Here is a 15,527-nt window from a genome sequence, read left to right on the forward strand (position 1 = left end):
GTTTAACCAAGCTGGTTGTCTTCCCCGCCGGCTTGCCTTTCGGCACACCGGTACAGCCTCTTCCTGTGCTCTCAAAACTTCCTGCTTGAAGCACATCCATCCCTCCTGAACCCCCTTGTTTTCAAGGGTTGTTTCCCAGGGTATGCTCTGGACTAGACTTCTGAATAGGTCAAAATCTGCCCTCCGGAATTCCAGCGTAGAGGTTTTATTGTTGGCTCGCCTGGAATCTCTGAGTATTGAAAATTCTATTATTTTGTGGTCACTATTTCCCAGGCGGCCTTCAACCACTACAGGGCAGCCTGAAGACCATTATGACCCTTTATAGGTTCTTTTTTTTTTCATGAAGATAGTGGTGTTCTCCAGACTAATTTGTACCAACTTTTCAGTGTACTTCAGCAACACCAAACCACTGGATGGAAAATTTCCTTTATATCAACAAGATTTATTTAATGGAAAAGGACGTTACTAATTGGGAAAGCAGTTTTTCCAGCCCACAGAACCAAATGCCAGCTTAGGAAAAAAAAGATAAAGGAGGGAATAGAAGACAGAAACTATAAAAAGGTCTGTGACTTTTTGAAGCTCTACTAGTGCTGTATATTTGACAGTAAATTTCAATAGGCTTTCAAGCAAAAATAAACTTGAGTGGACTTTAAAGAAATGTTATCTGTGAGAAATATATGTAAATAGACATACACAATTTTTATTAAAGCATCATAAAGAAGAAAATACAGATTTAATGTGACATGTAGTATGTAACCAATTCATGAATCTCCAGTTTGAACACTGTCACAGTTGTGTGCATCAGAGGTTGTACTCTAGATAATTGCTACTATTTAACTGGGAAAAGAAAGAAGAGTGGCTGAAGAGTTTTGTCAGCTCAGCCACTTCCAAAGTGACATCCCACCCATGCACAGTCCCATTCTCACAGGACAAGCTGCTGTGCAAAGTCACTCAAACATGCTGGTCACAAAGCACAACTAAATAGTTTCTGATTTAAGTGGAGAAGATTAAAACCAAGCCAATTTGAAACTTTAGCCCAAATGAAGAATTTTATGGGACAGGAGTGGTTCTTCCTTGCAGACTTCTCCAGAAGCAGACTTTTCCAGCCTTTTCCAGGCCTGTGCTCACAGGATTAACCTGTGTGGATGGTTAAGTTTGGAGCTCCCCACCTTTTATCCTGTAGTTAAAATACACTTCTCTAAATCAGCCAGTTTTCAAGACGTCTTTTGCTGCTACCTGGTTAAGTAAATACTTGTTCTTAATAGCTAAACATAAGCAAAGAGGTTCGTATTTTTATCTCCTTCTTGATTACCACCTCTGCTACAAGATTTGCAGTAAGTATTCTAGAGCATCCAGATGAATGACATGTTATAGAAGCAGGGCATCAGCCACTACTGACTAATCACAGTTTCGTTCATTATATTTTACATAATTTCACTGGCTGAATCAGCTTATCATTAGGGGAATTTGAAAATCATTTAGAGCTTTTGCAGTCAAGTTAATGGCAATTTCCTTTCCTCACGACCATAGCTGTTTCCCTGGGTACCTGCACAGTTATTTCTTGCTTAGGATGTTTACCTATTACATGGGGAAGGTCAGTAATTTCAGCTGAGGCAGATTGGCAGAGTTAAGCTCAATGGGAGCCTGACCCCAGGTTCTGTAACCAATAGATTATATAATAGAAGTTTATTACTTTTCAGAAGAAATGACAGAACCAAACATTAATAGACAGATTGACTTTCCTGTGGGGTCACTGTTCATTAAATTTCCCACTGCTTTTACAATCTGAGCTGCTACAGTCATTTAGCTTTTAGCTCAAGTCATTAAAGCAAGAAGATTGTTTCTTTATTACCTTGTGACCATTCTTCATGTTAATGGCATTTTTCAAGCTCTCATCTTAAAACTGGCAAAGACTATAAAAAAAGAAGAAAAAAAGAAAACTGTGCTTCTGCAGCTTAAACACAAACAAACTCAGTTTCTTCCTTCCTTCTTATTTAATATCTGACAGGCACCAATTTATGCCCGGCAGGTAACCAGGTGGCTAACGGAGAGAGCTGGGTAAGGAGGCAAACCCCTTCAGAGGAGTAGGTGGTAGACTCAGGGCAATTATCTGTGAAGGTCTCACTCTGTAAAGCAGAGTGCAGGGAGGCTGTAGGAAAGTGTCACTTTTTGGCAGGCTGCAGAACCAAGACTAGGAATGGGGATGGGGTAGTTGAGCTGAGGCAGAGTTTTAGCCACTGGAAGCGTGCACAGATGCCCTGAGGCAATCACAGTGCTGTAGCTGGACCAGAAACCAGTGGCTTCAACAACCCTGACATCTTTTGTCTTCTCCTTTCCTCTTCCAGAAGTCAATATACAGACTTTGAAACAGATGCCATTACAGAAGGTCATCCACGTACATTACAGAGCACTGTTGTGGAAATGAGGGCATGGAAAACTGTAAGAAACTCCCTGAAGGAGATTCCATGCCCCGAAGTATTATGGAACAGAATGGGTTGGAAGGGACCTTGAAGATCATCCAGTTCCAACCCTCCCACTTTGTACAGGGACACATCCCACTAGACCAGGTTGCTCAGAGCCCCATCCAACCTTGTCTCACTCCCAGGGATGCAGCATCCACAACTTCTCTGGGCAATGTGTTCCACTGCCTCACCACTCTCAGAGTAAAGAATTTTTTCCTAATATCTAATCTAAACCTACTCTCAGTTTGAAGCTGAAGAGAGATGTGTATTTCTTATTAGGTAGAAATGATGTAACATTTATAACCTTGCAACAAAAATAGTTAATAACAGGATTTATTACTAATCTTAATTATATTCTCAATCTACAGATTTCAACAACTTACAAGGACAGTATTTTACAGCCCCTTCTTTCAGGTCACAGGTTACTTAAAAATACAAGGGCCACAATATCAGATATTTGATGAGTGGTCAGAATAAAAGAACCCTCTTATCTTCCATCACTGATTTCCCAAGGAAAACATGAAAACACCTTTCCTGCACATACTACATAATTTACACTAATCTAATTTCCCCACTTTCTGAAAACACACAGCTCATGTCTTAGACTTTACAGTGTTTTGATGAAAGATTAAACGAAATCGTTTCATGCTTGCCTCCTGCTCTTCCATCATGACCCTTTAACTTTGTTTCTTATCACTGACTGATCGTGGAACAATGCGACCTGACCCCCTTCCTGCCTGCCCACTCCAGAAATGAAAGCTGATAAAAGCAATAGATGAGATAGGATGGGGCAAACACGTGTTGAATCCGTGTTCTATGACTCCAAGATGTTTCTTTGAGCCCTGAAACCAGCAGACTGTAACAGCTAAGGACACCTAAACCAAGAAACACTTGCGACAACTTTGCAGCTGAGCAACAGTGTGGGAAGGAGGACGTACAATATCTTACACTGTTCCTAATATTACAAGCTCCAGTTGTTATTCTTTTCTAAATCCAGGTTTATTGTTTGAGGCCATCACCAAAGAGTTCTTTGTTTTCCCACTATGAAACAGATGGCATAAACGTGCCCTGCAATTTTATTGCTATGCTACAATTTCACCGAGTCAGGCTCAAACCACTGGGTTCACTCAGTCCACAATAAAACTTCCATTCTGCTGTGCTGCCTATGGGGGCACTGAATAAAATGGCAGTTGAAAAAGTTTCAGGTTGCTAAATCAATATTTCATTATTTGTCTCATATAGGTTTATTAGTGATAGAAACAAAGCTCAACAACAGATAAAAGCTTGAAATGGTTACTTGGAAAAATGTAACGAGAACAGACTTGTGCATAACCACTGCATTTTTAATCTTTTCATTTCTTAGTAAAAGTACATCTTTTCCAACATAGTGAGATTAAACAAAATTGCTCGGCTCTGTTCTTTGTAGGGTCAGTCAAACTACCAGCTGAAAGAGTCTTTCTCAAGGTTATACACAAATGAAAGAAAACTTCTATTATAAATTTACTTTGGCACAAGCAAGAATAAAAAAGAAAGCCTAATCTGTGAAGAGGTGTTCTGAAGAGTGTTCAGTTGAAGACAAGCATGACTAAAGGGAAAACAGCTGAAATACAGCAAGATTTAACTCCCTGCAGTCCTTTATCGGTGCTTTTCAACCACAGCAAGAGTCAAACACTCAGCACATTTAATGGTTCAAGGCCAGAGGCAGGTACAGAACTTGCTACTCTAACCTTGGAGGTGTTCTCACACCCAGGGTGGAGCAGAGCTGACACGTGAATACATAAACATTGGTGGAAATCCACTCCCTTGATTGCGTAAGGTGAATACAGCAGGCCAAACTCTATTGTTACTGACAGAGGCTTAAAAGGGAAATGACAAGGAGCATGTTGATGACAGAAATTGTTTTCTTCGACAAGAAAAATAACCGCAAATCTCTTGGCTTTAGGGGACACTTTACCTACTTGCCCTGTAGAGATAACCTTATACACACCACTGAGGGAGCAGAGGGACGACTTATAAACTCCTAAGGAATGAAAACACCTCTCAGGTGAGACAGTCACTGCAAGGTTGTTGGGATAATCTCAGCATTCCTGCGTGCCTCCCTTCCCACTGCCTGGATGCACACCAACCAGCCTCTGATTAATCCTCTCTGGAAGTTGACCCTTTCACACAGATACCACCAGTGCCTGCACTGGCCAATCCAGTTTAGTGGACCAGTATCTCCAGTTGCCCTTGAGGGTGGTTGGTACTGTGTGCTGGTCCAATATTCCCATTTTGATGTCCCTGCTGTGGATTTCCTGGGTACCTTGATACCAACCACAGCAGGAAGGCAGGCCAAGTCAAAACAGAGAAGCATCTGTTAACTTGATCTAAATATAGACAATAAAGATATCAGAGATATGTGTACCTGAAAAAAAGCAACGGGCTTGAAGGACTTTTTAAACAACTACTACAAAAGCAATTACTCCCATTAAATTATTCTTTTTCTCTCTCTCTCTTTTTTTTTTTTTTTTTAAGGAAAAAAACTAGACCATTATTTAATTGTATCACTTTCTTTAGATTTGGCATTAAAAGAGGCCTTTTAACATTTCTGAGTCCCCTTCAAATGATTAGATTTTCAAAGCCCACCCTCTAGCATTCTATTAAAATTTATTAACTCACCTGCCAGCAGTTTAAATAACAAAGTGAAGAAAACAATTTGCATCAGGCACTGGACAGTGACGGCAGGAACATTCCCAAGGCACCATCACATGATTTTTTTATACTCCCTTCAAAGCCTTACATAAAACAGGAATCTTTTAGAATGTGCCCCAGTGAAATTAAAATTAAGGCCGTGCAAGTAAGACAGACAGGGCAGCTCTGTGGACCTGGAAAGATTCATATGCTCACCCAGCCTCCTTTGCAGCACAAACCCCCTTAAGGTGCTGCTGCCTGTAGCACATGGAGAGAAGAGATCTCTCGAGTAGAGAGGTCCATGGCAGCTTAGGGGTGTGTAAAACAGGTTTGCAAAGCTGCTTCAGGCCATGGGGCAACCAGCACAGCCCTGCAGTGTCTCACGTGCAGCTGAGCACTTCTTACACATTAGCCTTGGTCACGTGGAGCCAAAGGCTGGTCCTGCAGCAAAACAGAGCTCTGAACAGTGACAGAGGCATCACTTCATGGCCATCACTTCATGGCCAAATGCTGTTGCAGCCAGGCAGAGTAGAGTGGCTGCTACCGTGGGGTCACAGCAGCCTGTGCTCCATGACCACATCTCCTTCAGTGCTGGACACCCTTCCTTGGGAGTGGGGAAAGACATCATCCCTGCCATCTCTCTCACTCAGCAATGCCTCCATCACGTCTGTGCTGAGTGCTAACCAGCCTCAAATCAACACAGATTGCAGCTGTGGTGGTGACACAGTGTCCTTGCAGCCTGAGGAGGCTCTCTGAGAAAGCAGAAGGAAATGCCATGGGGAGGTGGAGGGGACAGCAGGGCAGCCTCTTGCAGGGTCTCATCTGTGAAACCTCGTGGAAGAGGAGCATTTGTTCACAACCAACTACAGCAATCTCTTTAAAAGAAAGGATTATCAAAACAATGTAGACTATCAGCAAGCCAATAATTTGTCATTGTCACCAGCACAGAGGAGATGCCAAATGAAAGGTCCACAGGCTGCACCTGGCTCTGAAAACCTGTCAGACAGCAAAATTAACTCCACAGGTATCTATCCTTTTGCCAGGCCTGGCACAGAAGAGCTGCTGGGAAAGGGCAGGCCAGAGGGAAGTGAATGCTTTGGTGATGTGTGGTAGCACTACTCAGCTGCCTGGGAAGGCACTTTACACATGTCCCAAAACAGGAGTCTGAAATTGGGGCTTATACTTTTAATTGGAGAAGACTTTTCAACAGTATGGCACAAAATACGGTGCAGGGAGTCCTGGAGAAGTGAGATGGCTTATCATCAAGGTAAGCATATCCATCTGGAAATCTCTGGACAAATGAGCAATGGGAGGGGTGGGGATCTTTTTTCAGTCATGTTGCTAGGAGACATATTTGTAGTCAATCACAGATCCATCAACTGCTGCTACTCAGGAATTTTTTTTTAATAAACTCTTCTATACTGAAAAGTAATTCAGTGAAGCTAAAATTGCTCATGAGACCATGCCAGTTTTGACAAAAACAAGAAACAAACCCCACACTGGCAATGACTTTTCAGGTTCCAGATGGAATTTGTGATCCATAAAGCATAACACTGAGGTTAGCATCAACAGCATACAAAAAATCAAGAGTAGCTCAAACTCACACTCTGTGATATCCCTTAATAGAAGAATACTGGTCTGCTTTCCAAGAATCTATAAGGAGCTAATCAGTAAATTAAGTCTACATTAAGTAGTTTAAATTCGCTATACCCAGAGATCTGCATATACTACAGAAAATTTCAAGGGATTTTAAAGTCTGAAAAAGGGTGAAGACTGCTGGTTTAGTTCAATGTGCAAAGCTGCAGTGGAGGAAACACAAGTTCAAATCCTTGCTCCAGGGCTGTGGGTGAAGGTCAGACCAAGAGCCAGCCTTCCTCACGGGCTGAGGGTCTGCTGACAGCCCCAAGACACCGAGTATTTTGGCACTGGTACCATGATTTTGTGAGGTTTTCAGGAAGCCAGTGCTGTGCTATGCAGAACAGTAAATGCTGAAATCTCAAAGTACTGTGCAGGACAGAAACCCCTCTTCTGAACACATCTACCAATGAGGGAGACAGCAGCATTTTCACAGAGCCAAGCTGCTTATGAGGAAAGGCTGAAAGGTAATGAAGGTTGGTAGCACAATTAGGTAAGAAAAGGGACAATGAGCTACAAATAACATTTCATAGGGCTGAAAAAGAATATTGAAGAGAATATAACATCAGAAATTATTTTCAAACCTATATTTCTTTTAATGAATCTGCATAATAAAATTATCAACTGTTATGCACTTTGCTTTAAGAGCATGTGAAAGATTTTAGGGGGAATAGAACAAGGAGGTATCACTATTCAGCACTGCTATTAAACAAAATGCAAAAATCAGAATTTAAGAGAAAGAGCATCCAAAACACCTAGAAAAAGAAAAATTAAGCCTTTCATGATTACTGGATATATTTGGGACAGCCCAGAGCAGCAGAGTCAGGATTAGGTTTGGGGTCAGCACTTTTTCTTCACGGAAGGGAGGTTTTTTCATTTTAAACTTGATGTTAGTTCAAACCTTGCCCACTCCTCAGCTGCTGTCACATAGAAATTTGCTTAATGCTGCCTCTGTTACAAACAAATGAATATTCAAGTATGCCCAGCCTTTACTATGCTTCTACTAACACTCTTGAAGTTGTAGGTGAGTTGGAAACAATCCAAAGCATGATTTCAAACAGCTGTAGGATGGAAGAAGTACATTTAGAGACACCAACATAATGTTCAGAAACAAGCCCTGAAGACTACATGGGAAAAGGGGATGCTGAGATACTTATATCACTATTGGGAGACACAGTGTGGAATTTTTTGATTTTATTTAAAATGCTAGTGAGGTGGGTACATACAAAAACCCCACTCTGACAAACTCTCATATGTCAGGCTTTCTTTCAGAGAGCCACCATATTTTACCTCCACCCACCTGAAAAGAAAAATCTGTAGTTAGAAGAGAACCATGAACAGAAAAGCAGACAAAACAAAATAAAAGCAACAGATAAAAAAATAACAATCCTAATAGTAAGTGGAAATAAATGACTTGTGCTAAGAGAGTTTAGGGGTGCCAGCTGGGAAGAATGTTTGAGCTGGTCACATCGCCCTTGCTTTCCTTGAACAGTGTAATTTTTCACAGAAAGTCCTGGCAAGAAATGCTGCCTGCAGTGGTTTTAATCTTGGAAACAACCCACGTGTAGTGGCTGCATTGAGACTGGAAGTGAAAAGGCCTCAGGTGGTAATGGACTGTGCCTCACTCTGTGTCACAGACTGACACCTGCATCTGGCCCCAAACGCCTGCCTTCATCCCCCTGGCTGTTTGTCCAGCACTGAAACACTGCCTGGCCCAGGTGGGAGCAGCCCAGCAATGTCAGGGACAGGGAGGGAAAGCAGGCAAGCTTGGGTAGCAGATCCACGTACGTACAGACCTTGCAGTGTGTCACTGTACAAACTTGAGTCCTTGTGCTCAGCATCACTGCCAGCGGCAAGAGCTGGGTAACAAAACAAAGGAAAATCTAAAGAAAAATCAAATCAGGAGCCTCTGACCTATGGGATCAATCCAGGGTCTGTTGTGTGGGAAAACACATTCTACACCCCAGGAAAGGCCAGGGAGACAGTCTGGTACAGAATACTCCTTATCCAGAGATTTCATTGCCGGGAGTATCAAAATGATTTAAGCACTTGTTTCCTCCTTGCTTTAAGCTCCTCAGCTAACCCTGGGAGTGATGCAGGTACATACAGTGATTCCAAGTGGAGAGGGAAACAGCAGGTCACACTGAAAATATTTGTTTGGATTCTTAGGTTTTGTTGTTTTTAAGGGGAAAACAGCACAGCAGTCAGCATGCTTTTATTGCATGATACCCAGAGACAGGACAGGCAAAGAAAACACAGGTCCTAATATCACAACAAACATTATTGCAGAGCTTAATGGTGGGCAAGTGCTGTATAAAATGCTGCATGTGCTAGATATATACATGGTTAAGAGAATATAAGCAATGCCTTTCTTGCACTGACTTGTTACTTAGCATTCAATAACTCACTGCCAAATGAAAAATACAATTACTGAGATCCCCCTGTAGAAGAAAAGCGTAGTTCAACTTTCTGGCAAAGCTCAAAGTTCAATTACCCTGTAGCAAATCAATCAAATCTCTGTGCAGCAAGCAATGAAATAGTACAGATGTCACCTCTGTGCTTTCTGCTTGGTTTTCCTTCTTTTTAAAAATCAGCAAGTAGAACCAGGAGACATTTACAACGCTCACATTATGCAAAGATAAAAAAAAAATCTATCGATGTGATTTAGAGCAGCAGAGAACAGTGCTCAGGGTGTGCAAAACAATAAATAATGAACATTCATCACCAGTAACCTGCACCATGATCTGATTTTTATAGACACCGAGATTCGTGCTACCAGTTTAACATTGTATCTGCCACGCTCCCATAGCTGGGAGCCAGGCACGCAATCGTGCACTGAGCCATGTGCAAACACATCAGCCCCCAGTGATGGATGCACGGCCAGGACACAAACGTGCACGTGCACAGCAAACGCCACTTAACCCAGGGCAGAGCGTCCTGCTTGGATAAGGAGCGTTCCGAGGCGAGCAAGGTGCCACACTATGCATGTGACAGCTTGGAAAGTCACACTCACCCTGCTGCTTCAAAAGACTCTCTTTGCCCCTTTGTTGTGATCGGAGGAAAAACTGCCCTTGTGTCCATGAAACTCTCAGGCACTCACCTCCCTCCAGGCTTCACCATCCTCTCCAAAAGTACCAGGGACACATTATCCTGCCTACCAGAGCGAGAAACGATGGCACTAAGTTTGTGTTGACTGCAATGGAGACCTTCAGTTTCCAGCAGGGGTCCTTATGCAAGGTTGGTTTTGGTTTTGTTCACTGTTATGGCATAGCCAGAGACGATGGCAAAATTTTGCAATCACTTTCAAATGGCTGAAATCAACTTTGAAATTAAGTCCTTTGACTTAAAACACCTTTTTTTTTTTTGCTACAGATGATTTGATTTTTGCTCTTTTAAAAAAATTCCTGACAATGTCACTGGTCATATTTAATGCTGGGAAAACCTCCTAATAATTCCAGGTTAGTCCATAATATTGTCAGTGAATGAAAAAGGGAATATGCTCATGTTTATAAAACAGCCAATGAGATAGTGTGATGAAATCCTCTGACCGGTTCTGATCCCAATTACAGTGCTTGAAAAACCAGACTAATTCTGGAATTAGCCCTCAAATAATTCAAGGAAGTTTCCAATCAACCTTGCTGCCTGTGGAGTAAAAACTGCCAAAGAGTTGTCCTCTCACTCAGCTGTAATCTTTCAGTTTGTTGTAACAGAGAATAATTTCTGCTTTCCCTCAGCCTGTGAATTTATTTTGCTATGCCAGTTTTAAAAGTGGAAACTATACAAATTCACAAATCTGATTAAAATTGAGCCTGAATTTTGAAAAAATATACTTGTCTACCTATAAACAACAGGTATTTTATATAATCCAAACAATTGGTTCATGCAACTAAGTCCATAGAGCAATGGAAATTAAAAGACCACTTAAATACAAAAAGTTAATTCTCATTGTACTTGTGTAGAATTGATATTTTGAAACAATAGAGGCATCTTAAAAAATTTTATTTACCATATCGAAAAACAAATGTTACAAAAAATTTTCTATAAACATAGGCAAAAATGTTTAAATAGGATAATTTAATGTAAACCAAACCCCCTTAAAGGATGCAATACTGTAATCAGAGGTTATTTACATCCAGTGAAGACAGAACAATCTTCACTAATGTTAATGTAATCTATGCAAATCATTAATTTCCATGATTTCTTAAAACAGCAACATATTTAAGCTAGTTTTAGTAGATAAATCATCTCAGTCCTAATACAAGATGAAATTCAATGTTACATTCAGAAGTGGGAAAGGCAGAATCCTGACTATTCATGTCATCAGTCAAGATAGCACTGCATTCAGAGTTGCAAAACCTTAGAGAGGTACAACTATAAATTCATACTTACTGCATGACATGCAGTTACAGGATAGGTAAAACAAACAAACAAGCTGTATAAAACCCCAGTACAAATAAAATTTTATTTTTCAATCAGGTTAGAAAAGCTAGCCACAAGACTAAGCTATTTTCCCACATTTCACAAAACAGAACAAAACTATTTGTAATTTGATATTATTCCAAAATGGAGAAAACTGTTCATATCTCAGAGGAAATGAATTTGCACAACTGTCCCACACAGTTTTGTTAACTATGAAATTTATTCACCAAGACATAAATTTATAGCCCACAATGGCTTTCATGCTAATGTACATGGAAAAGGCAAAGCCCAATAAATTTTTATTCATAGATCACTTTAGGTATTTGGTTCTGACTTTTTTTGGAACAGCAAGCATCAGTTTTGGATTGCACATAAAAGTATCTACAGGATACAGTAAGGGGATAAAGTAACATATTCAATTTAGTAACAAAGCCTTTAAAAGTGCTAGTGGAATATTGTGTAAAAAAAAAAAAGGCAAACAAAAAGAAAAAAAGGATCCAGCTGATCTCTAAACTACTAAACTGGACTGCCCATGTTCAGGGGATAACAATCTAATGTGAAATGGGTGGTCTCCATGCATTTCCTACAGGAAAGTCTTATATTCTAACAAGAAAATTACTGCTAAAATTACTATCTGTGCTGGCAGGCACAGGAGATGCCAATATGGCACAGACACTGAAGTACCAGCTCCTTCTGAGGTGGTTTCTGCACGTTGGGATGAGGCACTTTGTTTTGGTAACATCTGCCCAAAGCAGTTAATTTAGTAACTGTTGCTCAGTATAAAAGGAGCTTTAACTCCTAGAAGTGGCAATTCAGGATTCACAAGAGCTAAAACCATTTCAAAAGAAAAGGTCAGACAGCCCACAAACAAGACCCAGGCAATGTTTACTACAAGTGTCCAAAATGTTGTACTTAATCTGCCCAATATCTATTATATATAATAAACATAAATAAGAGTTACAGTTTTGACAACAGAGTCAGGAGTTTGGCCAGGGGTTCATTTATTAACTCTAATATAACTTGCCTTAACAACTGAAGATCCCCAGCAGACAACTTTGGCAACCTACTCTTTGTCAAAAATGAGAACATTAAATTAATCATAAAATCCTTACTCCACTTGTCAATGTATCAGATCGAATTCTTACCAAAGTGTGCAAATACACGCTCATCTATGACCACACATTTCTTTCCAGTCTCTGTCCATAAAAATCCTCTGGGAAAAGGTGGGCCAAGCCCCCATGAGATGGACATTAGGAGCAATTTCAAATGTATGGCACTGGCATTTCATTTGGGGTGTTTGAAACAAGATGCAGTTTGTGTTTCTGTTTTAAGAAAGCCAACATAACATAATTTAGTCCTTCAGGGCTAAACACCTTTCAGTTGGTGCTGATTGATTAGTAGAACATGGAACAGTACTAAGCTAATGCCACACTACCTTGGTGTGGGAAGAAAGCAAACTGAAACTAATATTGAGAAGTTAAATCAAGCAATGAACTTTCAAATCCAGCTGGGAAAAAAAGGAGTCACCACACTAGAACTTGCACCACCCTAACTATCATCAGCATCTAAACTGAGTGGGTGAAATTTTGTACAAGCCTGTATATAATTTGCATCCATCTCTTCAGCCTCAAAAAGTCACTCCACACTAATGCTTGGGGTTATGCCTGCATGTTTTTAGAATTCCTTGTTGGAATGGACAAGCAATAAATATATTTGTTGTTGTAAAAAGTATCTGTATTCTCTGCAAAGGACTTCCAAAGGCGCACACATGGTACATGTGAGTAGGCAAGAGAGTATCAGAATTTGAGGAAGGGATTCATAGCTGGGGAAACCTTGAGGAAGGTTTTCATAGTTGGGGAAAAAGGAAGTCACACTGAATTGCTTTCCTTTTTCCCTTTTATAAAGGAAATTAATACTTTTGGGTTTATACGCTTATGGATAACATCCTGGTCCCAGTGAAGACTATGGGAGAAAGTTTATGACCAGGATTTTACCCGCTCTTGATATTTCAGTATTTCATTATTTACTCTTGCATGAACTTTCTAGTTCTAAAGTTAACATATGCATACTTCTCACCTCTGGGATACACAAGTAAGACCAGACAGGAAAACAGGAAAGGCAGAACACAGACAAAACCAAATACCATTAAATTCACTAATCAGTGTTTCGAATTTTTAGCTTCTAAACATTTACAGAATTTTGAGCTGTAATAGCAGAAGCTTTAGAACACACCTCTTCTGCTAGAACTCTGAAATTATTGCTATTACACCAGTATTCTCTACATGAGATCCTTGTTTGAACACAAAGGCATCCTGCTCTCAGCCTCCTGGGGGCCCAGGACAGGGTTCAGCATGTAAGAAAAATCCAAGTGAGAAAAAAGAACCCACCAGACAAGGCAATACTGCAAAATCAGTCCCCTTTAGTGTAACTATTAAAATGTTGTGTAAGGATTCTCCCATTGCAGGGAACTATGACAGTCTGCAGTAAGAAAGGGGAGGGGGATCCCACAAATCTTGTGGGGAATGTGGACATGATCAGAATAAAACAAGTGACATCCCTCAAAACAGAGGTACTTTTGAGAAGTATGACAGAGCACCACACTTGTATCTGCACTGCACTCTCAACACAGATTCCTTATCTTTTAAGACCACCTGTAGGGGAAAAAAATCCCAAACCCAATGAACGAGTGAACCAAAAAAAAAGTGAAATCCATTGTAGAAGTCCATTAAATTACAGAAATGCATAATACGCCAAGATAAAGTGCTACAAAATGATTACTGATTTTTTAAAAGTCCATGGCATTCTTCTTGTTTCACTTATCACTGGTGACAATGGGAGTCAGTGCAATGGCACCGGCTGAGCTGGAGTTCACAATGTCTTCGTACTGCGGGGGCGGATCCAAATGCTGCTCAGTTTCGCTTCTTCTCACACTGACCTCACCAGTGGCTTCCTCATAGGAAGGAGGAGGATCACAGTTTGAGAGCCTGGTGGATATCGAGTCCGACCGTGCATCCGTATAGCTCAGACCTCCCGGGGAGAGCCCACTGACTTCATACATTTCCTCCTGTGGGGAATGAACAATGCTGAGGGGCGGCGGGACAGGGCCTCTGCCATCAGCCACAGCACCGTCACCCAGCGCTCCGTGGGCTCCCCTGTGCACGTACACCGACTGTCTACGCATTTTCTTTTTAAACAGGCATCTCCATATGACAAAAATGACAATGAGGATAACGAAAAGGCCAATGATTAATGGAAACGCAAGGTAAAATGAATACCAGGTATGTCCTGTGTTACTTTCTCCCTGAAGTCCGTTTTTGTAGACTTTCCAGAACTCCTTCTAGAAGAGCAAGACACAGTAAGTCAGAAACTATAAGATAGTTAAAAAAAAAAAAAAAAGAGCAATGTAAGCAAGTTGTTTTAAATGAATGAGGAAAATAAAAAAGGCATTTCAAATACTGAGGATTAAAGTAAGAACTGGCATGGATAAGCACACATGATAAACTTTCAATTTTTCTTCTGATGTCATTAGTAATACCAAAGGGATTTGTTTTTTAAAAACAAACTTCTCGCTTCTTTAAAGGTTTCCTTGTCTGCCAATGGTTGCAAACATACAGCACAGACAGGAGTATGCAAAAATAGACACTCAATCCCCCAAACAGAAAAAAAACCACAAACAACCAATGCACCCCTCCCCCAAACAAACTAGCTGAAAATCCCCAAATCTCTGCCTAATCAGCATGCACATCAGCCATTCAGTGGATCAAAATTTTTCAGCACCACTCAAGGTAGAAGTTTGGGCTTTGTTTGTTTGTTTTAAAATTGCAATAATACGCTAATACAATTTGACAGGGAAATACTGGTTCAGAATGACAGACCATTTTGGCAAAGCACAACTGTGCTGTACTGTCATCTCATAATTTAGACTTCCTCCACCCTCTGGCTCATACAGCAATTGCTATCAGCTTATTTTGAGTTGATCCAGATCCTCTGTTTACAGCTAAAAATAGCTCGAGAGCTATGAGAATATCACACAGCTTATTATATCCTAGAAATCTTGACAACACAGCTACAGATAAATGGAACATAAAGTGAAAATATGGACAAGTGAAAACAAAGATGAAGGGGTACACCAGTACTTGAAAGTCATCTTTGCTCTATTAATATGCACAAGTGGAAGCACAAAGATCATGTTGCCAATCCGATTTCCTCTGCAGTGACTGCTATGAAACAAACAAAAGAAAAGCATACCCTGCCTCAAAAAAGTAGCCATAACATAGGATCTCTCCTGCTAAGGAACGCTTCCACTGTGTTTTATAGTCATGTATAATTTAAGAAAAAAAA

General features: G+C 40.6%; 1 protein-coding gene across 5 annotated transcripts in view; it reads right to left on the reverse strand.

Moving 5' to 3' along the window:
* Window positions 1-15,527, reverse strand: part of PRRG1 (proline rich and Gla domain 1) — a 54,808-nt gene that overhangs the window by 8,471 nt on the left and 30,810 nt on the right. For all 5 annotated transcript variants that reach the window (XM_027887372.1, XM_027887451.1, XM_027887533.1 and 2 more), the window contains exons 4-5: window positions 12,010-14,523; window positions 7,012-7,014 (exon numbers count right to left, since the gene is read on the reverse strand). In XM_027887372.1, coding sequence (XP_027743173.1) covers window positions 13,999-14,523 — 525 coding nt within the window. In that variant the 3' untranslated portion in view covers window positions 7,012-7,014; window positions 12,010-13,998. The remainder of the gene's footprint in view (window positions 1-7,011; window positions 7,015-12,009; window positions 14,524-15,527) is intronic.

Source organism: Empidonax traillii, unplaced genomic scaffold, assembly GCF_003031625.1.
Source record: "Empidonax traillii isolate 1590-97213 ecotype Southwest subspecies unplaced genomic scaffold, ASM303162v1 scaffold1:size7828297, whole genome shotgun sequence".
NCBI lineage: Eukaryota > Metazoa > Chordata > Aves > Passeriformes > Tyrannidae > Empidonax > Empidonax traillii.